This window comes from Salvelinus fontinalis, chromosome 31 (genome assembly GCF_029448725.1).
Source record: "Salvelinus fontinalis isolate EN_2023a chromosome 31, ASM2944872v1, whole genome shotgun sequence".
In the NCBI taxonomy this organism is placed as follows: Eukaryota; Metazoa; Chordata; class Actinopteri; order Salmoniformes; family Salmonidae; genus Salvelinus; species Salvelinus fontinalis.
The window spans coordinates 18,895,097-18,922,305 of record NC_074695.1 but is presented as its reverse complement, the minus strand read 5'-3'; the positions used below and the strand labels follow the sequence as shown (position 1 = coordinate 18,922,305).

Sequence of the window (27,209 nt, the reverse complement as noted above, 5' to 3'; positions counted from 1 at the left end):
GAGGAATTGAAAAACCTCCAGGAGTTTGAGAGGTTGAGAGAGGCCTCTATCAAACCAAATAAGCTGCTGGAAGAAATATTTGAAAAACCAGGTAAGATTTCATTTGAATTCATCACACAGTTAAGCAATGTTTAAATGACTATGCCAAATGCAACCTACAAGGAGCAGTTGAATGTGTTGTGCTGTATATCATATCGTATTTTGCATTAAAAAAAAAAATCTATTATAGCATCTGCTCAGCCTGCTCTCAAACCTGCTCACTCCAAAACTATAAAGAAAACCGTTTCTCTGTCAGGTAAGAACATTTCCTTACTAAAGAACCATAATTTCATTACGAAATATCTTTCAGAGTATGTTCATAATCAGTGAATGCTAAATTAAATCATTTTTTTTAAATGTGTGTGTGTTATTAATAGGGAAATCTAAGGAAAAGCCAGCCATGCTACAGAGGAGACCAAGCCTTGCACCACTCCAGAGGAGACCATGCCTGGATGGTCTGGCACCGCTGAAGGGTTTCCAAGAACCTGTTTTTAGGATCTTCAAAGCCATCAAGGGACAAAGCATCCCAGACAGAGCTCAGCTGAAATCTGTCATCCTCGACCACTTAGGCTCCAAGCTTGTCAGGAAGCAGCTGGCGGAGTCAATCAGGGATGAGGTCAAACTGACGATTCCAGGGACTACACCAGCGGCACAAAGGGCTCTGAGTGCCAGAATCGCTTACGATGTGTTGAAGTGCGTCTCTCGAGCGGCCAATCCTAGCAATGAACCTGCCTGCAGACTCCGTGGGGGAAACACAATCAAACCCAATGCTCAAGCAGATGATCCAGAACCAGAGGAGCGGATGGCCAACGGAGAAGACATAAACGCCTATGTGACAACGTTGATCACTGACGTTCTGGAGGAAGTCCAGGAGCAGGTTATCGTAATGATCCGAGGGTACTCCCCTACCCAATTCAGAGTTGTCTCTGCAAAGGCCAGCCAAACAGCCATTGATGTGGTAAGCAATGTTTTGGAAGACATTAGACACTTATTAAATGAGGAAAACATTGAAGCGCTTGCACTAGACTGTGATGCTGAAGAAGGCACCTCAGGTATAACAAACATTCAGCCACCTGCATTGACTGCATTAAAAAAGGCAGACCCCGAGAACCGCCGAGATTCCTGTTCAAAACTAGAAGGTGTCGCCTGTGACCTTATTAGCACTGCATATGACAGCATCCTTTTCGAGCTGGCTTTTCCTGAGCTTCAGGGTGAAAGAGATGAACAACCAATCAACTCAAGGGCTATCAGAAGTGACACACAAATCTCTTTTGTAGAAAAAGCTCCTTCCCTGACTCTGGAAATACTTCCCTCGGAGCCAGTGATCTCATCTTTATACAACTCTCCCAGTTATGGAATGGTGTTTTCATCTGACACTTCAGAGGTTTCAGAAAACAACAGTAAGACAAGCAGCTCAGAGGCCTCCGCAGCTGCATCAACCTCGTCCCAGGAGACGGATACCACAACCACTGTAGAATGCAAAGAAGAAAGAGTAGAGAATGGTAACACCAGTGAAACAGACAAGGTCCTTTCTGTCCCCTCAGTCAATACTGAAGAAGTTGTTTCAAAGCCTATTCTCTTGCACAAGGTGAAGAAAGAAAATGCAGCCACCAGAAGCGCTTCTCTTCCCAACCTGTATGGACTTGTTGTGGATGCAGTTATGGACCACTTCAGCACAGAACCCTTCAAAGACAATCTGGCCCAATCAGTGAAGAATGAGGTGAGACGCACCCTTTCTATGCCTGAATGTGGATTGTTGAACCTTCAAATTGATAATTACTTTGAGAGGAAAATGCTAGAGGATATGCTGAAGGAAGTATCCCGACAGTGCGGAGGAACAAGCTCTAGCACCGTGGCTGAAGAGGCTACAGATGAAGAAGAGATCTACAGACTAGAATCTGCTGCAGCACAACTGATACAGAAAGTTTTCCAGGACGTCAAGACACATTCTGTTGTCAAGATCAAGAAGGGTTCTCCCAAGAGATGTCTATCCCCAGAAGTAAGTCAATATATTCATGTTGTATGTACTGTGTAATGTTGTATGCAACATTTATATGTACTGTGTGATGCCATGACACTTTTCCTACAAGGGAGGTCATGTACACTGAGTATACTAAGCATTAGGAACACCTTCCTAATCTAATATTGAGTGGTGTCGAAAGCATTCCACAAGGATGGTGGCCCATGTTGACTCCAATGCTTCCCACAGTTGTGTCAAGTTGGCTGGATGTCCATTGGGTTGTGGACTATTCTTGGAAATGTTGAGCGTGAAAAACCTAGGAGCGTTGCAGTTCTTGACACAAGCTGGTGTGCCTGGCACCTACTACTATACCCCGTTCAAAGGCAATTAAATGTTTTGTCTTGCCCATTCAGCATTTAAATGGCACACACATGGTCCCAGTGCTTAAAAATCCTTCTTTAACCTGTCTCCTCCCCTTCATCTACACTGATTTGAAGTGGAATTAACAGGTGATATCCATAAGGGATCATAGCTTTCACCTAGATTCACCTGGTCAGTCTATGTCATAGAAAGAGCAGGTGTTCTTAATGTATTTGTGTTGATGTTTTATCTGTGTTGATGGTGATCTGATTGATTGTTGATGTGATTGTTGATGGGGATGCTTCTATTTGCAACACCAAGATAAATTCCTAGTATCATTTGTTCAGTGGTGGAAAAAGTACCCAATTGTCATATTTGAGTAAAAGTGAAGATACCTTAATAGAAAATGACTCAAGTAAAAATGAGTCACCCAGTAAGATACTACTTAAGTAAAAGTCTAAAAGTATTTGGTTTTAAATATATCTAAGAATCAAAAGTAAAAGTATAAATCATTTAAAATTCCTTATATTAAGCAAACCAGACCCATTTTTTTTGTAATTTTAAATTACAGATAGCCAGGAGCACACTCCAACACTTACAAATGAAGCATGTGTATTTAGTGAGTCTGCCAGGGATGTTCTCTTGATAAATGTGTGAATTGGACTATATTCCTGTCCTGCTAAGCATTCAAAATGTAATGAGTACTTTTGGATGACAGGGAAAATGTATGGAGTAAAAAATACTTTATTTTCATGAGGAATGTAGTGAAGTAGAAGTAAAAGTTGTCCAAAATATAGAAATAGTGAAGTACAGATACCCAAATAAACTACTGAAGTAGTACTTTAAAGTATTTTTACTTAAGTACTTTACACCACTGCATTTGTTGCATGGCGATAAATTATTCTGATTCTATCTCCAAAGGTAAGCCGAACAGCCATCAATGCTGTGAGCAGTCTTCTGGGTGACATGGAGACAACTGTGATGGCCAGTGTTCCATGTTCTTGTACTACTTCCAGAGCAGATATGGAAGGAATGCTCTCTGAGGCAACAGGTGAGCACCCAGCGAAATCAATGGCCTCTACAAAAGTTGAGTTGATCGCTGATGATTTAGTGGAAGATGCCATCGATATGTGCAGTGAAATGATTTTAGACGACCAGCCACTAGCCCTACTACATGACAATCCTGAAGAAGGTACATCAAATGTTGTTGTTCCTGGACCAATTCAGAGCAGCCTGTCTGGATCTGATGAACGCCACACAAAATCACAGGTCCCTGCAGTAAAGATTGAAGACCATAAGGTAAAGCCAATTTTGATCCAAGACACAGCGCTCATATCTCCAGGTGAGAAGAATACGGATGAAAAAAGAGTCATTAGAGTAAGTTATGTCTTTAACTCATCCCCTAGAAGGAAAGCTCACCAGGCCACCATAAGCACCTCTTTCCCTAACCTCTATGTCACCCTTGTGGATGGAGTTCTGGACCAAATTAGCACAGAACCTTTCAAAGAAACCCTGGCCCAATCTGTGAGGAATGAGGTAAGACATTCTGTCTCTTTGCCTCAATTTGGATCAGTGAACCTCAAAAGCGAGGACTGCTCAGAGAAAGAAATTATTGAGGATATGTTGAAAAGTGTATCCAGAAAACTCAGTAAAGACCAGGCCTGTCAGCTGACCGGGAAAGCCAGTGAGACCATGAATGCCAACGTAGATGCCATTTCACTTACCCCCAAACTACAGTCTACTGCCAAAGACCAAATCATCAAAGTTCTGGAGCAGGTCAACACTAAAATAATCAATATGATTAGACTAGATTCTCCCAACAGGACGATTTCCCCCAAGGCAAGCCAGACTGCCATCAATGCTGTCAGCAACATTTTGGGTGCTATGGGAACCTCTCTCAAGGCAAGCAACACACCATTTGTTCCTAATGTGGCTGGACTCCAGCCTGACCTAGATGATGTAGCATCTTACTCAACTGAAGCTTTTGAGGGATATCCAGGGACCTGGATGTCATCCCTGAAGATAAAATATATTGCCTCAGGCCTCATGGACACTGTCTGTGATGACCTACTGGATGAGGATGGTTTCCTCAGACGGAGCGCTGGTGCAATATCCTCACAGGAAGACCTTGATCTTCAGAAGGTAATTACTTCAAAACCAGCATCCCCAGTCAATTGCATGCTCGTCAAAGGATGCCTGTCAATGTCCTACCTTGATGCTTTGAAGAATCCTGAAGACATTGAAAATGCCACTCACCTCAGTAGAAGCATTGACTCTCTCTCCGTAATTGGTGTGCCTACTTCAACCTCAAAGGAAGATTCATACGGCACAGAATTGAAACTGACACAGTTGCAAAAGGATGTCTCTGCATCATCCTCACTTTATGCCATGTGCAACTGTCGGAGCTCATTGGAGTTTCCCTCCAGTCGATCTGATATCCCTATTGACAAAGAGGCCCAAAGGATTTCCTCCACAGACGAAGAAGACAGTCTGTCCAAATCCCTCCTGACCTCTTCCAAATCAGTCTTCAATGTCTCTGGCCTCGTCCCTACTCCTCCAGAGGGAAAGCCAAAGGTGAGGCTGCCACGGCGCCCAGTGCTTCGCCTTAGGAAGGTTCCAGAGGAGCCCCCCAAAAAGATGCACATTTACACAGTTTGCAGGGGTGCTTTTCATTTCCCAACTGAGACAATGCGATCGATCAGTCCATCATCATTCGAGGGAGAATTCTCAACTCCCGAGTCCCAGAGGCCAAGGTAATACTCTCTTTCTCATAGGCCTAATCTGAAAAGCTTTTTAACACCTAGCCCACTGTTGATATTTGAACAGCCTTGATTCTAAATGTTTTTATTTTTGTAGAGCTTTCGTAGAGCTTTGCGAACTCTCTTATGAAAAGCGTTGCACATATTAAATTTATTTTTTATTCATTAAGAGCGGTGGACAGCTCAGATAAGGAGTCTATCTTTAATATAGACTCATCCAAAAGACTCGTCGCAGAGATAATGCTGTCTGTTCGGGAGGACGTTGTTGAGGCAAAGCAGAGCGAGTTGGCCGCACATCTGGCTGCGCTGTCGTCTGACAATGAGATGCTCAGCACTTTGGCTCAGAGTGGGACACCCCGCGCCGATTCATGAACTGCCTCCAACACCTCTCCTCACAGTGAGAGTGATAACTGAAGAGAGATTCACATGTTTACTTGGACATACATGGTAGAAGCATTTGCTTACATTATTTTGAATCGCATTGAGCTATTAAAGAATGCATTTATTTTCTAAAAAAGACAAAAGCATTTATTTACAATGTGTAATTTTTCTTAGGTGTAAGTGTTAAGTTAGGAATATTAAATAGAAAATTAGGAGAGAGTAATTATATATCTTTGCTCTGAATGGTGACATTGTTTAAACAGTCTCACAATTTGACCATAAAATATTAATACACTTTTTTTTTTACACTGACTTTTATGGTTCTAAAGGGAGGAGAGGACAAAGCTGCATGAATTTAGGAGTCACAAGCGCCCCAGTAATATTTATTAACTTTACATTCCTGCCATTTGTCCTGCTTGTAAGTAGTCTCTCAACAGCATTGTATGACCTATTGTTCTGTTGACACAGAAACGCTTCACTAATCAGTACAACTTCCTCTGTATTCCAGTTATTATACCTCAGATTGTTGAATTTATGCATCAAGAGTGTTGTGGTATTTTATTCACTGTTTATTCTGTCAAGATTTGATCATTATTGCTCGGATTGTCCGAATATTTTAATACTGAATAGCCTCATTAGAATAGAGCTGCAACTATTTGAGGGTAAATCCCAGAATCATTAGGACTACTTTGGGACATATTGAGTCCAGATTGGCCTAAATGCAATGGGTCAGGTTGTATTTTAAGATGGCTATTCACTTATTAGCACGAGTTTTCACACGTGACTCTGTAATCACCAATGATTTATATATAGGCTATACTAGAAGACTAATAAGGCATTTTATTATATTGTAAAAAATATTTTGGAAGCAATAGAAATTCATTTATTAATGACTACATTTGTTTGTGACACGTTTATCATATTACAGACACCTTAATGCTTACTTTTAAATTATATTATGTGAGCTAAACATACAAAACCATTTTTTCCCTGAAGTATAATTTTTTAGAGATTACTGAAATCTATGTCCCCGCTACAGAATACTTAAATACATGTAATTTAATTGAAATACTTTAGAATTCCATTCATTCCTATGGAGGAATGCTTTTACCCGTGGAGTACCAATATGGCCGACCGGTGTTTTCAACGCCTCTCAATAGCCAATACATAGCAAACACCAATCCAGGGTTTATATACATCACTGGTAATTACCCAATTTTAATAAAAGCTAGTAACATTCTCAACACTCCAGCAGTTTCACTAGACTTCTTACAGTATCCTATAAGAAGTACATCTACTGTACACACCATAGTAGATATTTAGTGGCGATTTTAGAATGTAAATCTTGGTGAGGCAAACTCCTGTCATGACGTTGGCCTGTGGGTAAGGTTTATGACCCCCCCCCCCCCCCCCCATAAATACCTTTCTCCCTTCCCTCTCTCTCTGACTCTACTGAAGGAGTCTTGAATAGCCTTTGTTAAGCATAGAGAGTCTGGGAACATCAAACAAGTGGGGGGAAGGAACCATATTTCGGTAATAGAACCAGTTGAATATGATGTCAGTTCGGTTGTCATCTGAGACATCATGACTGATGACAGGACGACATAAAATGTATCTGGGAAAGTCTACACATTCTAGTTATCAGATTCACAAGGAATTGTTGTGCAATTTAAATATTTGAATATGAAACTATTTGTGAAAAGATTAAATGTAATTTTAGCTTCCAAATGAGAGAATTGGGTTTTTATAAAGTTAGAGCTCTGCTCAATCAGTGGCCCGCCCCTGTGAAGAGACATGGGTTATAAACTATGAAACACACCCTTCTCTCCCTCCACTATATAAGCCCTTGACGAAAATGTAACCTCCTGTTCCGAGTACACGAGGCCTGCAGCCTCTGCGTTAAAAGGGCAAATATCTTGCTGTTCCGGGTACATTAGGAAGACGGTCCGATGTCAGAAGGATTCAGATAATAACTACAGAACGAAGCCAACCTTAGCATGAGCTTTGGTTGCGAATGGTATGAACTTTGAACTCTTATTCACTACAGAAGTGATACCTCCTAGCCGTTGAGTTAGCAGCGGCTGCTGTAAACGTGGGCTAGGAAAGGACGGACGACGTATCCAGTCTAACACACAATGACTTTACTACAACGTTTCCAATTTACCACCAGTGACATTCTTCCGAGGACAGGAAGATCTCTGTTGGCCAACACGGCCAGCATCTACGACCAACCTACCGAAGCGCAGCTCAGAGTAAATATATTATTGCATTTCCCTTCTCCAAATGGGTGGTAATTTAGAATGCATAAGATACTGTATTTACGATAGCATAGCTTATCCCTTTGTTCCTCAGTCTTCCCGCTCTTTCACTCAAACCCAACCACCTTTCCTTTGTGTAACCAGCCGTTATGTCGGCTCCGTCCACCAGGGACGTTTTCTGTATGACATAATTTGCATTCTGTGTATATGTAATTCTGTGTGATTAGTTAGGTATTTAGTAAATAAATAATTAAACCCAATTTTGTATTGCTGATTCAACTTGTTAGCCAGGGTTCGTGAAGTTAACCAAGAATTTACAACTTTCAGATGAGATTAATATTCACTGCTATTGATGTAAAATATTACTTGGTCTTTAAGAGTTTATTCGGAAGATAACAGCTCTATAAACACTATTTCGTGGTGCCCCGACTTTCTAGTTAATTACATTTACATGATTAGCTCAATCAGGTAATATTAATTACAGAGAAAGGATTTTATAGAATAGCATGTCATATCACTTAATCCGGCACAGCCAATGACACGACACTCCCCAATTGTTTTGTTGTTGATGCAAGCATGCAAAGCTAAACAACACATAAATTGCACTATAACAGTGACAAATGGTGCCCACAAACTGTTAGAGCCTGCATAAAGCTGTCCCAACAGCAGAGCCTTCTTTTCACCACCATGGCGTTAATCCTTTCCACCACTACACCTGACTATCAGCGGAGCGTTGTCTGGCAGCGAAACAGTTCATTCAGCCTCATTTACTGCCTTTAAAAAACATAGCAGATATCAAATCAAACTTTATTTGTCACATTCGCTGAACACATGGCTGACTTGCTTAAACAAATGTGGTTTCTACTGACAATTGAGATGTACAAACTATGGCATAAGGGACCGATGAGCGGATAAGAGGCAATCCGTAATTATGATTAAGACAGTAATGAGCAAGTTAAGATGGACGTAGTCAATATAACTATTTGTTCAGCATTTTTTAAATGTACAGCAACAGAATTCAGAACATGGGCTGTTCTTACTGTATTCTCCCTGTACACCAAGTCAGAATCGTAGGATAAATAAAGGGGGCATATAAGCAGACAATGAAAGTTCTGACAATATTCGATGATGACATTTCTCTAAAACAGTCTTTAAGCTACAGTTGAAGTCGGAAGTTTACATATACCTTAGCCAAATACATTTACACTCAGTTTTTCATCATTCCTGACATTTAATACAAGTGAAAATTCCTGTTTTAGGTCAGTTAGGATCACCACTTTATTTTAAGAATGTGAAATGTCAGAATAATAGTAGAGAGAATTATTTATTTCAGATTTTATTTATTTCATGACATTCCCAGTGGGTCAGAAGTTTACGTACACTCAATTAGTATTTGGTAGCATTGCCTTTAAATTGTTTAACTTGGGTCAAACGTTTCGGGTAGCCTTCCACAAGCTTCCCACGATAAGTTGGGTGAATTTTGGGCCCATTTATCCTGACAGAGCTGGTATAACTGAGTCAGGTTTGTATGCCTCCTTGCTCGCACACTCCTTTTCAGTTCTGCCCACAGATTTTCCATAGGATTGAGGTCAGGGCTTTGTGATGGCCACTCCAATACCTTGACTTTGTTGTCCTTAAGCCATTTTGCCACAACTTTGGAAGTATGCTTGGGGTCATTGTCCATTTGGAAGACCCATTTGCGACCAAGCTTTAACTTCCTGACTGATGTCTTGAGATGTTGCTTCAATTTATCCACATCATTTTCCTGCCTCATGATGACATCTATTTTGTGAAGTGCACCAGTCCCTCTTGCAGCAAAGCACCCCCACAACATGACGCTGCCACCCCCATGCTTCACGGTTGGGATGGTGTTCTTCGGCTTGCAAGCCTCCCCCTTTTTCCTCCAAACATAACAATGGTCATTATGGCCAAACAGTTATATTTCTGTTTCATCAGACCAGAGGACATTTCTCCAAAAAGTATGATTTTACTTTTTTTAAATGATTACTTTCTTAGCTACAGTACACTTTCTTAGCTACAGACCTTACCCATTTTATAACCAGCATGTCCAGAGATACAACCTCTCTTATCATCACTCAGTGCCTGGGCTTACCTCCACTGTACCCGCACCCCACCATACCCCTGTCTGCACGTTATGCCCTGAATCTATTCTACCACGCCCAGAAATCTGCTCCTTTTATTCTTTGTCCCCAACGCTCTAGACGACCAGTTTTGATAGCTTTTAACCGTACCCTCATCCTACTTCTCCTCTGTTCCTCGGGTGATGTGGAGGTAAACCCAGGCCCTGCGGGTCCCCAGGCACCCTCATTTGTTGACTTCTGTGATTGAAAAAGCCTTGGTTTCATGCATGTTAACATCAGAAGACTCCTCCCAAAGTTTATTTTACTCTCTGCCAACCCTGATGTCCTTGCCGTGTCTGAATCCTGGCTTAGGAAGGCCACCAAATATTCTGAGATTTCCATACCCAACTACAACATTTTCTGTCAAGATAGAACTGCCAAAGGGGGAGGAGTTGCAATCTGCTGCAGAGATAGCCTGCAAAGTTCTGTCATACTTTCCAGGTCTATACCCAAACAGTTCGAACTTCTAATTTAAAAAATGTATCTCTCCAGAAATAAGTCTCTCACTGTTGCCGCCTACTATTGAACCCCCTCTGCTCCCAGCTATGCCCTGGACACCATTTGTGAATTGATCGCCCCCCATCTAGCTTCAGAGTTCGTTCTGTTAGGTGACCTAAACAGGGATATGCTGTTTAGGGTTGAACCCACCAGGTACAACCCTAAATCTGTAAACATGGGCACCCTCATAGACATTATCCTGACCAACTTGCCCTCCAAATACACATCCGCTGTTTTCTATCAGGATCTCAGCGATCACTGCCTCATTGCCTGTATCCACTATGGGTACACGGTCAAACGACCACCCCTCATCACTGTCAAACGCTCCCTAAAACACTTCTGCGAGCAGGTGTTTCTAATCAACCTGGCCCGGGTATCCTGGAAGGATATTGACCTCATCCCGTCACTCGAGAATGCCTGGTCATTATTGAAAAGTAATTTCCTCACCATCTTAGATAAGCATGCCCCGTTCAAAAAATGCAGAACTAAGAACAGATATAGCCCTTGGTTCACTCCAGACCTGACTGCCCTTGACCAGCACAAAAACATCCTGTGGCGGATTGCAATAGCATCGAATAGTCCCCGCGATATGCAACTGTTCAGGGAAGTCAGGAACCAATACACGCAGTCAGTTAGGAAAGCAAAGGCTAGCTTTTTCAAGCAGAAATGTGCATCCTGTAGCTCTAACTCCAAAAAGTTTTGGGACACTGTAAAGTCCATGGAGAACAAGAGCACCTCCTCCCAGCTGCCCACTGCATGGAGGCTAGGTAACACGGTCACCACCGATAAATCCATAATAATCTAAATTTCAATTAGCATTTCTCAACGGCTGGCCATGCCGGCCAACAGCATAGCCCCCCCCCGCAGCTACTCGCCCAAGCCTCCCCAGCTTCTCCTTCACCCAAATCTAGATAGCAAATGTTCTGAAAGAGCTGCAAGACCTGGACCCGTACAAATCAGCTGGGCTAGACAATCTCGACCCTCTCTTTCTAAACCTATCCGCCGCCATTGTTGCAACCCCTATTACCACTCTGTTCAACCTCTCTTTCGTATCGTCCGAGATCACTAAAGATTGGAAAGCTGCCACGGTCATCCCCCTCTTCAAAGGGGGTTACACCCTAGACCCAAACTGTTACAGACCTATATCCATCCTGCCCTGCCTATCTAAAGTCTTAGAAAGCCAAGTTAATAAACAGATCACTGACCATTTAGAATCCCACCGTACCTTCTCCGCTGTGCAATCCGGTTTCCGAGCCGGTCACGGGTGCACCTCAGCCACGCTCAAGGTACTGAACGATATCATAACCGCCATCGATAAAAGACAGTACTGTGCAGCCGTCTTCATCGACCTGGCCAAGGCTTTCGACTCTGTCAATCACCGTATTCTTAACGGCAGACTCAATAGCCTTGGTTTTTCTAATGACTGCTTCGCCTGGTTCACCAACTACTTTGCAGACAGAGTTCAGTGTATCAAATCGGAGGGCATGTTGTCCGGACCTCTGGCAGTCTCTATGGGGGTACCACAGGGTTCAATTCTCAGGCCGACTCTTTTCTCTGGTATATATCAATGATGTTCTTGCTGCGGGCGATTCCCTGATCCACCTCTACGCAGACGACACCATTCTGTATACTTCTGGCCCTTCCTTGGACACTGTGCTAACTAACCTCCAAACAAGCTTCAATGCCATACAACACTCCTTCCGTGGCCTCCAACTGCTCTTAAACGCTAGTAAAACCAAATGCATGCTTTTCAACCGTTCGCTGCCCGCACCCGCCCGCCCGATTAGCATCACCACCCTGGACGGTTCCAACCTAGAATATGTGGACAACTATAAATACCTAGGTGTCTGGTTAGACTGCAAACTCTCCTTCCAGACTCATATCAAACATCTCCAATCCAAAATCAAATCTAGAGTCGGCTTTCTATTCCGCAACAAAGCCTCCTTCACTCACGCCGCCAAACTTACCCTAGTAAAAATGACTATCCTACCGATCCTCGACTTCGGCCATGTGATTTACAAAATAGCTTCCAATACTCTACTCAGCAAACTGGATGCAGTCTATCACAGTGCCATCCGTTTTGTTACCAAATCACTTTATACCACCCACCACTGCGACCTGTATGCTCTAGTCGGCTGGCCCTCGCTACATATTCGTCACCAGACCCACTTGCCAGGTCATCTATAAGTCTATGCTAGGTAAAGCTCCGCCTTATCTCAGTTAACTGGTCATGATAACAACACCCACCCGTAACACACGTTCCAGCAGTTATATCTCACTGATCATCCCCAAAGCCAACACCTCATTTGGCCACCTTTCCTTCCAGTTCTCTGCTGCCAGTGACTGGAACAAATTGCAAAAATCGCTGAAGTTGGAGACTTTTATTTCCCTCACCATCTTCAAACATCACCTATCTGAGCATCTAACTTATCGCTGCAGCTGTACATAGTCCATCTGTAAATAGCCCACCCAATCTACCAACCTCATCCCCATACAGTTTTTATTTACTTTTCTGCTCTTTTGCACACCAGTATCTCTACTTGCACATCATCATCTGCTCATTGATCACTCCAGTGTTAATCTGCTAAATTGTAATTATTCGCTCCTATGGCCTATTTATTGCCTACCTCCTCATGCCTTTTGCACAAACTGTATATATACTTTCTTTTTTTCTACTGTGTCATTGACTTGTTTATTGTGTTATTGACTTGTTTATTGTTTATTCCATGTGTAACTCTGTGTTGTTGCCTGTGTCACAATGCTTTGCTTTTTCTTGGCCAGGTCGCAGTTGTAAATGAGAACTTGTTCTCAACTAGCCTACCTGGTAAAATAAAGGTGAAATAAAAAAATGTTAAAATATCTCCCTGGCATGTTACATAATTTATGCACCAGTAAGACATTTTTTGGACTCACCGTTGTGCTGTGCTCACTTGAAAAGGAAGGTGGCACGGCGGTCCTTGCTTTCAAATTTTGTCATGAAACTTTGTCATCAAAGTCTGGCATTCTCTGGATGTATGGTGCTTTCAAGACAACTGAACTCAGAAAAAAACAATGTTAAATCATGACATCAGGTCGGAGCTCTTGAAAGAAGTCTGAGTTCCTGACTTGGAATTTCGAATTGGATGACCACTCAAAACATATTTTCCTAGTTGGAGCTTGTTATTTTCCGAGTTCCCAGTTGTCTTGAACTCACTGAAATCTGAGATTTCCCAGTTCTGAGTTTCCAGTTGTTTTGAACGCAGCAGAAGTCACGCCGGATTGACAGCATGACCAATGTATTCAACCTTTTCTGGCCTATGGTGTTGCTTGTGAATGTTTATCCTGTTAAGCTAGGAAAAGTGACCCTTAAACCCAGACTGGGACCACACACCCTCTCCACTGAGAGGGGAAGCAAAATAATGATTGCTTTGCAACTCTTGCAGTTAGCCACTGATTCCTTCCAAACCCCTCATGTTGAATTTGTGATTTCCAACTTGTGTAATGTCCAATGTCCAATGAGCACTGATATACGTTTTATCTATAATTTCTCTTCATATCACAAAGATTGAAAAGGATTTGCCAGTAGATTGTCGATGTGATTCATGAAGATGACTGCTTGTCTAGCTTGCTAGCTAAGATTTTGAAGGTATGCTGTTGATCAGTGTTGATCAGTGTATGACATGATCAGTCCAATCAAAACTACAGTAGATATAGCGTGATTTTGGCGCAGCTGTCTAAGGCACTGCATAGCAGTGCTGAGGCGCCACTACTGTCTTGGATTTTATCCCATGCTGTGTCACAGTGTCCGTGACCGGGAGCCCCATGGGGCGGCGCACAATTGGCTCTGGTGGTTAGGGAAGGGTTTGGCCGGGAAGATCTCCTTGTCTCATTGTGTTCTAGCGACGCCTTGTGGCGGGCCGGGGGCCTGCATGCTAACTTCGGTCATCAGTTAGACGGAGTTTCACCCTACACATTGATGCTTCTGGTTTTCGGGTTAAGCAAGCGGTGTGTAAAGAAGCATTGCGGCTCGGCAGGTCATGTTTTGGAGGACGCATGGCTCTCGACCTTGCAGCGATGAGACAAGATGAACAGAAAGGCACTGGATCAACGAACCTCCATTGCTGTATCTGCCTGACCGGTTCCCATCTCTTCACTGGGATTCTCTACCTCAAACCCTATTATGGGGGCTGAGTCACTGACTTACTGGTGCTCTTCCATGCCGTCCCTAGGAGAGGTGCGTCACTTGAGTGGGTTGAGTCACTGACGTGATCTTCCTGTCCGGGTTGGCTTTGAAGGCTCAGTACAGACGGGCAGTTCATGCGGCGCTTGGCAGACGGACAGTTCAGACGGCGTTGGGCAGACGGGCAGTTCAGGCGCCGTTGGGCAGACGGGCAGTTCAGGCGCCGTTGGGCAGACGGGCAGTTCAGGCGCCGTTGGGCAGACGGGCAGTTCAGGCGCCGTTGGGCAGACGGGCAGTTCAGGCGCCGTTGGGCAGACGGGCAGTTCAGGCGCCGTTGGGCAGACGGGCAGTTCAGGCGCCGATGGGCAGACGGGCAGCTCATGACGCCGTTGGGCAGACGGGCAATTCAGGCACCGCTGGGCAGACGGGCAGTTCAGGCGCCGCTGGGCAGACGGCAGACTCTGGCCGGCTGAGACGCACTGTAGGCCTGGTGCGTGGTGCCGGAACTGGAGGTACCGGGCTAAAGACACGCACCATCAGGCTAGTGCGGGGAACAACAACAGGGCACACTGGACTCTCAAGGCGTACTATAGGCCTGGTGCGTGGTACCGGCACTGGTGGTACCGGGCTGAGGGCACGCACATCAGGGCGAGTACGGGGAGAAGGAACAGTGCGTACAGGGCTCTGGAGACGCACAGGAGGCTTGATGCGTGGTGCCGGAACTGGTGGTAATGGGCTGGAGACACGCACCATAGAGCTAGTGCATGGAGGAGGCACAGGGCTCTGGAGACGCACTGGAAGCCTGGTGCGTGGTGTAGGCACTGGTGGTACTGGGCTGGAGCGGGGAGGTGGCTCCGGAAATACCGGACCGTGCAGGCATACTGGCTCCCTTGAGCACTGAGCCTGCCCAACCTTACCTGGTTGTATGCTCCCCGTCGCCCGACCAGTGCGGGGAGGTGGAATAACCCCACCGGGCTATGTAGGAGAACCGGGGACACCATGCGTAAGGCTGGTGCCATGTAAGCCGTCCCGAGGAGACGCACTGGTGGCCAGATGCGTTGGGCCGGCTTCATGACATCCGGCTCAATCCTCAATCTAGCCCTGCCAGTGCAGGGAGGTGGAATAACCCGCACCAGGCTATGAACACGTACAGGAGACACCATGTGCTCTACTGCATAACACGGTGTCTGCCCGTACTCTCGCTCTCCACGGTAAGTACAGGGAGTATGTGCGCGGGCTTCCAGCCTTGCTTCCGTGCTGCCTCCTCATATCGCCTCCTCTCGGCTTTAGCTGCCTCCAGCTCTTCACGAGGGAGGCGATATTCTCCCGGTTGTGCCCAAGGTCCCTTTCCATCCAATATCTCCTCCCATCTAAGTTCACTCATGAGGATGTGTAGGTAATAGTGAGTTTATAAGGCTACAGTATGGAAACAAAGTAAGATAAAGAAGACAGAAATAATTTCCTGAGTCCCAAGACTCTGCACAGCCTAATGGGAAATAATCACAACAGGAGTGTTCTCTTTTATTCATATCTTACTTTTAACTGGATTGGTGGATGTCATTCCCCAAATTACTCCCTGTGTCACCGGACAAGTTAAACTTCTTTCTTACACTCAGGTATCTTCTGAAATCTTGTACACGTGGTCTACAAAGGTCAACCTAAATCGTGCATGTAAAATACATTTGAATCTCCATTTCATTGTGTGCCTTACATAAGTGAGCCCTCCTTTACTGTTCTAGGAAAACCAGATAGGTCACTAGTGCCTTTGGGGAGGTGGGATCACAGGTTTCAGTAGGGTAGGAGGGGTCTAGTACTACTGCTGTTATGTCAGAGATTAGAGCATTTATAAAGCCAGGAATCACAATGCTTTTGTGAGTTTGTTCTGACCTGCAGTGTAGGAGAAGAAAAGAGATGTTCCATATTTAAAGTGGAAAGGAAGCGTGCACACTTAGGACATGAGGACAGGGACAGCTCCTGCAGTTTTGGTGCTGGCACTTTTTTCATCTGCTACAGCAAGTAAGTACAGCCACTCTGGATATCATTATGTATACCAGATAATCCAGGAGTATCTACATTATATGTTTTCAAGAAAGTCATTTTTAAATATACAAAAGGGATTTATTCCTCATTTAAGGCTGTGGCTCACCAGGATTTCCCAATGTGGGGGCCGTAAGGATAAAAATGGTCCAGTGAGGGGACCTCAAGGAAAAAAAATTGTCCGGTGAGGGGGCCTCAAGGAATTTCTAACACACCTGCCCATTTTCTTTCCTTGAGGCCCCCTCACCAGACTATTTTTTTCCCCTTAAGGCTCCCTCACCGGACATTTTTTTCCCCTTGAGGCCCCTCACCGAACCATTTTTTCCCCTTTGAGGGCCCTCACCGAACCATTTCCCCCCCCCCCTTGAGGCCCCCATTATTAGCCAGATAATGATCATATTACACAAAAAAATTATCAAGTTAGGCATGCCCACTGGGCTAAAAATGGACCAGCACATCTGGCATTTCAGGCAACACTTGTTTTATTCAAACCTTTCAGTGTATTGAGGAACACTGCATTTGGTCTTGTCTTAGATGCTTTATGAAAGAGGCTCCACAGTGCAACACTATGTGCCCTTTGCATGACCAAGGGTCAGTTTCCCAGACACAGATTAAGCCTAGTCCTGGACTAAAACCCTTTCAATGGAGATTGTCAGTTTTGATAGCCAAATGCTTTGCAAACATTGCACAAATCTGAATTAAACCTGTTGACATCCTTGATTTTATGGGGAAGCATCATTGCAGTCATAGGGCCTCTAGGAAGATCCAATGCAGTAATGCATGCTATCTTCAACATAGGTCAAGTAGCATGAGCTTTAAATTAATTGTTAAAAATCAAGAGTGTCATTTGTCACCAATCAGCAGTTTACATTAATTCCAAACAATATAGAGAATATCTGTCAGCAGCTGTTAATTCTTAATTTAACAGTAAACTTGTACCGTTGGTGGGATCATTGCACAATACAGTAGCCTATAATAACAATCATACTCTTGATAAGCACCTTGCGGTCTCCCCCAATTGGGATATCCGTATTGTGATTTTGTCTAGGGTGCCATTTATGGATGACCGGCGTTCAATCCCAACTCAGGATTAAAAAGCAAACATACTACTACTGCATATGAAAATAATCAGTGTTTATCAGTGCCCTCCTTTAAGGTTGCAACTGAAAGTGTGGTCAGCTCCTTCCTTTTCAACTCTAATAAATGCATGCTCTGCTTTTATGTCATTTCTATGATTATATTCCAGAGCCCAAAAGTCGCTTCACACGATATCCATCATGGAATACGAAAATGTATCCAGTCTGGAAAGATGAAGATCCTCGGTACAAAGACTCTTGGAAAGGTATGCACAATTACCCTCTGTCTCAACACAATGTGTGTACACTGATGGTGACAGGAATATCTCTGTGAAATTTGTGGACATTTGTGGATTACCTCTGCTGCTCATACAGTAAAGGGGTTTAAAGGCCCAATGCAGTCCAACATTTGATTTTCCTGTGTTTTATATATATTTCCACACTATGAGGTTGGAATAACACTGAAATGTGTGGACATTTCTGGATGACCTCTGCTCACTTTATGTAAAGTAAGTCAGGTAATCTCTTTGAAATAGTATACTAATGATATTGACTTCAAAGTGTACATTCTTCCCAACAGGTGGCAAGGTGAAGTTCATTGTGGGTAATGATGCACCGACCCTGACTGGAGCCAATGTGACCTTTACCATCGAGCTGCAGTTCCCACAGAACCAGAAGGTCACGCCCGATGGAGAGGTGGTGTGGGCTGAGAACTGCACCGTCAATGGTAAGTCCTCCTCCAGGACTGACTGGGTTTTGGTAACCTCATCCCATGTCTGGTGAACAAGATCAGGGTTCTGGTAGTTCTATTACACTCACAGACATGATTCAAACAGTTGTAGAAACTTCAGAGTGTTTTCTATCCAAATCCACTAATAATATGCATATCTTATATTCTGGGGATGAGTAGAAGGAAGTTGAAATTGGGCACACTATTTATCCAAAAGTGAAAATGCTGCCCCCTATCCTAGAGAAGTCTGTCACGAGAGAGACTACAGTATTTGTATTGTTTTTTTTTCTCCATTTGGAGACTACAGTGCCATGTTACTGTCTGCAAACATTACATTTTGAGGTTAAATACCACGATCTCTTTTTCTACATACACTACATGACCAAAAGTATGTGGACACCTGCTCTTCAAACATCTCATTCCAAAATCATGGCATTAATATGGAGTTGTTCCCCCCTTTGCTGCTGTAACAGCCTCCACTCTTCTGGGAAGGCTTTCCACTAGATGTTGGAACATTGCTCTGGGGACTTGCTTCCATTCAGCCAGAAGAGCATTAGTGAGGTCGGTCACTGATGTTGGGCGATTAGGCCTGGCTCACAGTCGGCGTTCCAATTCATCCCAAAGGTGTTCGATGGGGTTGAGGTCAGGGCTCTGTGCAGGCCAGTCAAGTTCTTCCACACCGATCTCGACAAACCATTTCTGTATGGACCTCGCTTTGTGCATGGGGGCATTGTCATGCTGAAACAGGAAAGGCCCTTCCCCAAACTGTTCCCACATAGTTGGAAGCACAATATTGTACAGAATGCCATTGTATGCAGTAACGTTAGGATTTCCCTTCACTGGAACTAAGGGGGCTAGCTCGAACCATGGAAAACAGCCCCAGACCATTACTCCTCCTACATCAAACTCTACAATTGGCACTGTGCATTCGGGCAGGTAGCGTTCACCTGGTATCCGCCAAACTCAGATTCGTCAGTTGGACTGCCAGATGGTGAAGCATGATTCATCACTCCAGAGAACGCATTTCAACTGCTTCAGACTTCAATGGTGGCGAGCTTTACAAGACTCCAGCCGACGTTTGGCATTGCGCATGGTGATCTTAAGCTTGTGTACGGCTGCTTGGCCATGGAAGCCCATTTCATGAAGCTCCAGACAAATAAATATTGTGCTGACGTTGCTTCCAGAGGCAGTTTGAAACTCGGTATTGAGTATTGCAACCAAGGACAGACGATTTTTACACGCTTCAGCACTCTGCGGTCCTGTCCTGTGAGCTTGCATGGCGTACCACTTCACGGCTGAGCCGTTGTTTCTCCTAGACATTTCCACTTCACAATAACAGCACTTACAGTTGACCGGGGCAGATCTAGCAGGGCAGAAATTTGACGAACTGACTTGTTGGAAAGGTGGCATCCTATGACTGTGCCATGTTGAAAGTCACAGAGCTCTTCAGGACAGGCCATTCTACTGCCAATGTTTGTCTATGGAGATTGTGTGGATGTGTGCTTGATTTTATACACCTGTCAGCAACGGGTGTGGCTGAAATAGCTGAATACACTAATTTGAAGGAGTGTCCACATACTTTTGTATATATAGTGTAATTCATAATACATACTCCTCTGTCTAAAGACAAAGCAGAAACCAACACTCGCCCTGTTTTCCTCCAGGAACAAATTACCATCAGTCTGAGCCAGTGTATCCTACACAAAACATGGACTGGAATGGTATCTTTCCTGACGGAACACCTTCCAAGAAAGGCGGTGACAAGCCCCCTGCATATGTGTTTGTATGGAAGACATGGGGTAAAGTGCAGCTGCGACCCCTCTCACCTATTAGGGCCTACGTAATTCATGTTTTACTTAATGTCTGCTAAAAATGTTATAAACCTGTAATAACACTGTTATAAGCATGTAATAAGCCATTTTCTTTGCTTTACAGGTCAGTACTGGCAAGTGTCTGATGGCACATCCTCCTCCCTCACCATTGGGACAGACGATGTCCCTCTGGGTTCCTACATCGTGGACATTGTAATCTACCACTACCGCAGCCATGAGAAGTTCATCCCTCTGGGATACGCCTCAACACAGTTCTCCATCACTGATTAGTGTCATAAATGGATGAATGAATGGATGAACGAATGAATGGATGAATGAATGAGTAGCTGACTTGAAAAATAAGATAGGTGTCTGAGGGTTTTTCTCCATCTCTATATCTTTAGATCAAATCCCCTTCGCAGTCTCGATGACCCAAGTGAACGACATCAACGAGGCAGACCTGAGCTTCGTCCAGAACAGAGCCATAGCCTTCACCATCAGCCTCCACGACCCCAGCGAGTACCTGAGTGACGCCGACATCACCTACGACTGGGACTTTGGTGACAGCAGCGGGGCGCTCATCTCCAGAGAGCTGACTGTCACCCACACCTATATAGTGGCTGGTGGCTTCAAGCCCCAGGTGGTTGTACAGGCCGTTATCCCTGATAAAGCATGTGCCACACCAGCTGGTGTCAAACCCACTGGTAATGCTGTCACCATCGGGCCTGCAAACCCGGCCGGCACAACAGGTCATTCTCATCTTGAGCGCTTTAGTCCAGAAGTGAATTTCTAAAGTCTTAACTTGGATTCTTTGCATCCTTAGTGTCTTCAAGAAGAGAGGATGTGGGGAATCATGGAAAATACTTTTGAGATTCACTCAATATGTAGGCTATGCCAGGATTGACAAAGCAAATAGAACATTTAATCGTCCTGTTTCTACCTCTAGTGAGAGCTCCTGCTGCTGATGCGTCAGCTGCTCCAGTGATGGTGGCCACACAGGAAGCTACAATAAATGTAGGCCCATCAGCTCCCGCTGAGACTGACACAGAGGACATCACTGAGGAGGGAGCCTCCACCGCTCGGGACACGAAGATACCTTCTCAAGTTAATCCTGACACTCCAACTGGCCCTGCTGCTGAGGAATTAGAGCCAGCAGGTGCTGTATGTTCTCAACAAATTAACTGTTCATCTAATGTGCTTTAGATTGTTGGATTTTCAATTTAGTAACTGGAATCCATTATTGTTTCTCCTGATACAGGACAGACTGCTACAGGCCAAGCTCCTGTGGGGATAGTTGTTAAGCATGAAGCCAATGACAAAAAGGATGATGACTGTGTGATCTATCGCTATGGGTCCTTCTGCACTGGCATTGACATCGTTGGTAAGTCCACTGTCTCTAAATAAATCAAATAAAATTTTATTTGTCACATGCGCCGAATACAACAGACCTTACAGTGAAATGCTTACTTACAAGCCCTTAACCAACAATGTAGTTTTAAGAAAATACCTAAAAAAAGGCAAGAGATAAGAACAAGAAATAATTAAAGAGTAACATGTAACATGTAAATCTCTATCCTATTATTGTATTTGATTTACATTCAGGATTATTTTACGGACCGTCTTTCTGTCTTTGTATTCAGAGGGCATTGAGAGTTTGAAGATAGTGCAAGTGGACAATGCTGTGATCAAGATGGATGAATCTGAGGTTGAACGAAACGTAGTGGATCTAACTGTCACCTGCCAAGGGAGGTGAGTATTCCTTCTCCAGACCCAATTAAGGGAGACTGTCTCAGACAATCACACCATTTATTATTTCCCTAAGCAGACAAATCCACTAGGTATGTAGACCTATATTCCACCACTTAGGCACTAGGATCAGTTTCATTGCCCCAGATCACAGGATGCTGCTGAGGGGAAGATGGCTCATAATAATGGCTGGATTGGAATAAATGGAATGGTATCAAACACATGGAAACCTCGTGCTTAACGTGTTTTATACCATTCCATTCACTCACTCCGTTCCAGCCATTACTATGAGCCCGTCCTCCCCTATTTAAGGTGAAACCAGCCGCCTGTGCCTCAGATCAATCCTAATCCTGGATTTAAAATCATTCTTGCATTTTAGTCCAGGATTAGTCTGGATCCGGGAATTCAGATTCAGAAAACTGTAATGTCCTCAGAGAGGCAATTCATCTTGCAGCAGTCATAAAACATATCACATCTAAAAATAAATAGCAAAGGAATCCGGTCCTTAGAGTTTCACTGAGTGTTTCTGACCCTGTGACTGTTCTCCATCCAGCCTTCCCACAGAGGTGTGCACGGTGGTTTCCGATGCAGACTGTTTTATGCCCATCCACACCATGTGTAACACAGTGGCCCCCTCTTCTGAGTGCCAGCTGGTACTGCGTCACTTTTTCAATGACTCCGGCATCTTCTGTATCAACGTGTCCATGACCAACGATGTCAGTCTGGCAGTCACCAGCGCCAAATTTAGCGTGACCGTGGGTATGTACTGTAAGATGTCTGCTCTGCACATCTGCCTCGCCACGTCTTGAACCTGGGTCCCTGGGACAATCAGTCCAACACCTATTGTTATTGGTAATAATATAATTAATATATTGTAATATGATGTTATATTAAGTTGTTTTACATAAATTATTGTCTGGGTTTTTTGGTGGCAGGTTCCAGTCTGTCCTCAGCGGGCACTGTAGCCATGGCGATGGTGGTCCTGATCGTTGCCCTGGTCGCAGGAACCATGGCCTACACTTACAAGTGAGTCACAAATCAACATTGGTCTACTCTAGTCACAGCTCTCTGAAGAGTTCCATATCACCACAAGGTATAACCTTTTCAGCTTGCTTGAGACATGACCCCTATGGTGTCTGTCTACACTGTATAGCCATGTCTCAGGGCAACTGTATGCAGCATATTGTACCATTGATAACACTTTTCTCATGACCTTTTTATCCTTTATTTTACCAGAAGAGTCACATTGAGATTTACATATTTTTGTAAGTGAGCCTTGGAAAAAATGAATGTAATTAATCATTTTCCTTTTGTTCCACAGACGGTTCAAAGCCTACCTTCCTCTGAAGGAGGAGTCTGTGGTTGGCTCCACCTCCCAGAGCGCTGAGAGCAGTCCTGGTTGGAGCTCTGGGTCTCTACTGTTCTGGAACCTTCTGAGTTGATGGGGCCTTATAGAGAACAGCCCACTTCTCGATGACAGGCTGGTGTGAATGGAAAACAACCCATTCAACTGCCAAATACACAACAGCATAGAAACATCTTATTTTCATCTGTCATCTGAAACGTTTTGCTTTTTCTTTTATCGTTTTTTAAATATATTTATTTTTAACTGAAAGTTCATTAATGGATATAATTTGGCTTATTTCCATCAAACTTAAATGTGCATCCTCAAATGTTTATACTGGAAGTTTTATCAGTGAATAGTATTGTAAACTACTGTGAAGTCAGACATTTTTATGTCTTTTCCCCATTAAAATCCCCCCAAAACTGTACTAATGTCTTTCTTTTTGTCAAGATAAGGTGGTGAATAAGGTCCAAGAGCACAAATAGCTAATTGATTCAATGTTTTATTAGGTATCATAATAAGATCATGCAACAGTAACAGTGTTTGACAATGGCTTGCCTGCAGGGGCATTTCAATACTCTTCTCCCTCCTCCTCTCCCTCACCCTCAATTGAGTCAACCCCTACCTCTTCATAATCCTTCTCCAGGGCAGCCATGTCCTCTCTAGCCTCAGAGAACTCTCCCTCCTCCATGCCCTCACCCACATACCAGTGCACAAAGGCACGTTTGGCGTACATCAGGTCAAACTTGTGGTCAAGCCGAGCCCAGGCCTCTGCCACAGCAGTGGTGTTGCTCAGCATGCACACAGCCCTCTGGACTTTGGCCAGGTCTCCACCAGGGACTACAGTGGGAGGCTGATAGTTGATGCCAATCTTGAAACCAGTTGGACACCAGTCAACAAACTGAATGGAACGTTTGGTCTTGATGGTGGCAATGGCAGCATTGACATCTTTGGGTACCACGTCACCACGGAACAGAAGGCAGCAAGACATGTACTTGCCGTGGCGAGGGTCACATTTCACCATCTGGTTGGCCGGCTCAAAGCAGGCGTTGGTGATCTCAGAGACAGAGAGCTGCTCATGGTAAGCCTTCTCTGCAGAAATAACTGGGGCGTAGGTGGCCAGAGGGAAATGGATACGGGGGTAGGGCACCAAGTTGGTCTGGAACTCTGTCAGATCAACATTGAGGGCACCATCAAATCGAAGGGAAGCAGTGATGGAGGAAACGATCTGGCTAATGAGCCTGTTGAGGTTGGTGTAGGTAGGACGCTCAATGTCGAGGTTCCTACGGCAGATGTCATAGATAGCCTCATTATCCACCATGAAGGCACAGTCAGAGTGCTCTAGGGTGGTGTGGGTGGTCAGGATGGAGTTGTAGGGCTCCACCACAGCTGTGGACACCTGGGGAGCTGGGTAGATGGAGAACTCCAGCTTGGACTTCTTGCCGTAGTCAACAGACAGGCGCTCCATCAGCAGGGAGGTGAAACCAGAGCCGGTGCCACCTCCAAAGCTGTGGAAAACTAGGAAGCCCTGAAGGCCTGTGCACTGGTCAGCCTGACGAGAAAGATGAACACATCAATAAATGGGCAGAAAAAGATGTCCACATTATGAACAGATAGTTGATAAAATATTTAATTCAGTCATTCTGAAATTCCCACCAGTTTGCGGATCCTGTCCAGCACCAGGTCGATGATCTCTTTGCCAATAGTGTAGTGTCCACGAGCGTAGTTGTTGGCAGCATCTTCTTTGCCAGTGATGAGCTGTTCAGGATGGAATAACTGGCGATAGGTCCCAGTGCGCACCTCATCTGAGGAGAGAAAATTAACAGCTCATTAAGGAGCTCAATAGTAAGAAAGCAAAGGAAAACCTCTTTGACATACCCTTATTTCAATTAAATGAGAAACAGAAATCTTACCAATAACTGTGGGTTCCAGGTCCACAAACACAGCCCTGGGGACATGCTTTCCAGCCCCAGTCTCACTGAAAAAGGTATTGAAGGAGTCATCTCCTCCGCCAATGGTTTTGTCGCTGGGCATCTGCCCGTCCGGCTGGATCCCATGCTCCAGGCAGTAGAGCTCCCAGCAGGCATTGCCAATCTGGACTCCAGCCTGACCTACATGGACAGAGATACACTCACGCTGGAAAATAAATGGAAAAACATGTAATGTAACAGAATTACAATACATTTGACAAAAATGTACAATTGGCTAAAACACCACCTAGTGGAAGAATGGGTAGGCTACATGTAAACTAGAGAACCGTTACAATGGATAAACTTGAGAACAGTTACAATGGATAAACTAGAGAACAGTTACAATGGAGACAAATCAACTGATGTGCAGAGGAATATTGCCATTTACACCTATGACCATTACTAAGCTGACAAGGAGGTCATATTACATCACTAAGGAATTAAAAGGAAGCTGGGGTGGAATAGGTTTATTTTCAGGGTTAAACTAGACAGTCTACAACTGTAGACACATGTTACAGTAGAGAGAGACATATATTCCCCTTCTGTCCACACCTAGTCTGCCCTCTCCCACCTAGCAACACAATGGATGACCTTAAGAATAAGATCCCATTTTATTCCAATTTCCTATCCATTACCTGGATAGATAAATAAATGCTGCTGTATTTGATGAATACTGTACAATTCAACTGTGTTCAATAGCTACCAAAAAGTATGCATTCTAAATGTAGTGTTCTTTAATTCCATCCCCATTTTATGTAATATCCTTGTGATAAACAGAAATAGCATGCAATACCTATCCCAAACGCGTTGATTCAGTCTACGTAAATTCGTCATTTAAAAGTGGGTAAGCAACACCAAGATGTTGCAAATTCGCCCCTATTTAGAATTCATTGACCGATACAATAAAAATCGACCCATTATAGCCACTATACGGTCGTGTAGTGATTGTCTCATCATTTGAGAAATTCTCAACAGAAAACATCAAACACGTAATTATTTCAGGCTTATTATTGCTGAAAAACTACACGACTTACCATTTTTTCTGAGGAGGATCGAACAATAAGGGAAAATACAAAGAAATAGCCTACGCAGAGAGATCTCTATTTGTGTCTGAATTAATGGGTGTACTGTACGCTCAGCCCGTCAGCGCCGACGCAACAACTGCTGATGGAGATGGGCGGCGCTCCCAGATTTATGCACAGCCAGTGTACACTATGTAATGCGCCTGTATGAGGCTGACATTTACGTTTTTAAATCGCTTTGCGATTGAACAAAAAAAAGAAATGTTATGTAGGGAGAAGACATATTTTCTCCAATTGAGGGAATGCATGGGAAGGTAGTGGATTTACCCTAAAGGATGTCCTCTGTCACCCCGTTTAAAGATATAGTTCACCCCAATTAAAAAAGCATCTTATCACGAATACCACTGAAAGTGAGCAATCCAATGTTTAGATGTAGGGACAGCTTTATCATTATAATTGATGACAAATCAATGGGAGTGACCGTGGAAGCCATGTCAGAATGCTCCAAAAAACCTGGCAATGTCACCATACCTAAAACAAATACCCACATTTTTAAGTATGGTTATATATAAATTTGCATCCAAAGTCATTTTGTGGAACAGTACCGGATAAATCATGTAGAATGGCAGAATTAGGAGCCAATCCTTCTCACTATCCTCCTCCTATCTCTCCTTCCTCTTTGTCCTAGACACTCCTCAATGATGATGTCATCCATCTGGGCTGATCACGTGATCACAGTGTCTTGCTGCTGAATGCACTGTGCTGGCCTTAGTGTATGTATGTTAAGGAAGTAATCTGTTTATCTTTCAACCCATCTATCCAATTCAATACCCACGATGACCAAACATGTATTGACTTTTAGGGCTCAGGTCTCTGCAAGTGCATTTTGGTAATCCAAGCTTTCTGATAAAGCCAGA

At 44.0% G+C, this 27,209-nt stretch overlaps 3 protein-coding genes across 3 annotated transcripts; 2 read left to right on the top strand and 1 right to left on the bottom strand.

Annotated features, from left to right (window-relative positions):
• Nucleotides 1-428: 428 nt before the first annotated feature.
• Nucleotides 429-6,906, top strand: LOC129829735 (uncharacterized). Its single transcript, XM_055891624.1, has 2 exons — nt 429-2,038; nt 3,281-6,906. The coding sequence occupies exons 1-2, from the start codon at nt 440-442 to the stop codon at nt 5,114-5,116; spliced, it is 3,435 nt and encodes a 1,144-aa protein (XP_055747599.1). The 5' UTR covers nt 429-439; the 3' UTR covers nt 5,117-6,906.
• Nucleotides 6,907-17,882: 10,976 nt separating this feature from the next.
• LOC129829783 (melanocyte protein PMEL-like) lies at nt 17,883-23,727 on the top strand. Its single transcript, XM_055891698.1, is given in 10 exon segments — nt 17,883-17,934; nt 18,249-18,427; nt 20,303-20,501; nt 20,614-20,990; nt 21,098-21,365; nt 21,468-21,590; nt 21,850-21,958; nt 22,509-22,714; nt 22,891-22,981; nt 23,277-23,727. Coding segments are annotated over 10 exon segments (1,725 nt in total). The 3' UTR covers nt 23,398-23,727.
• A 59-nt stretch (nt 23,728-23,786) lies between these two features.
• On the bottom strand, nt 23,787-26,439 carry LOC129829736 (tubulin alpha chain). Its single transcript, XM_055891625.1, has 4 exons — nt 26,305-26,439; nt 25,214-25,436; nt 24,957-25,105; nt 23,787-24,852 (listed from the first exon to the last, which is right to left on the bottom strand). Exons 1-4 carry the CDS (start codon nt 26,305-26,307, stop codon nt 23,872-23,874), a joined length of 1,356 nt encoding a protein of 451 aa, XP_055747600.1. The 5' UTR covers nt 26,308-26,439; the 3' UTR covers nt 23,787-23,871.
• Between the last annotated feature and the right edge of the window lie 770 nt (nt 26,440-27,209).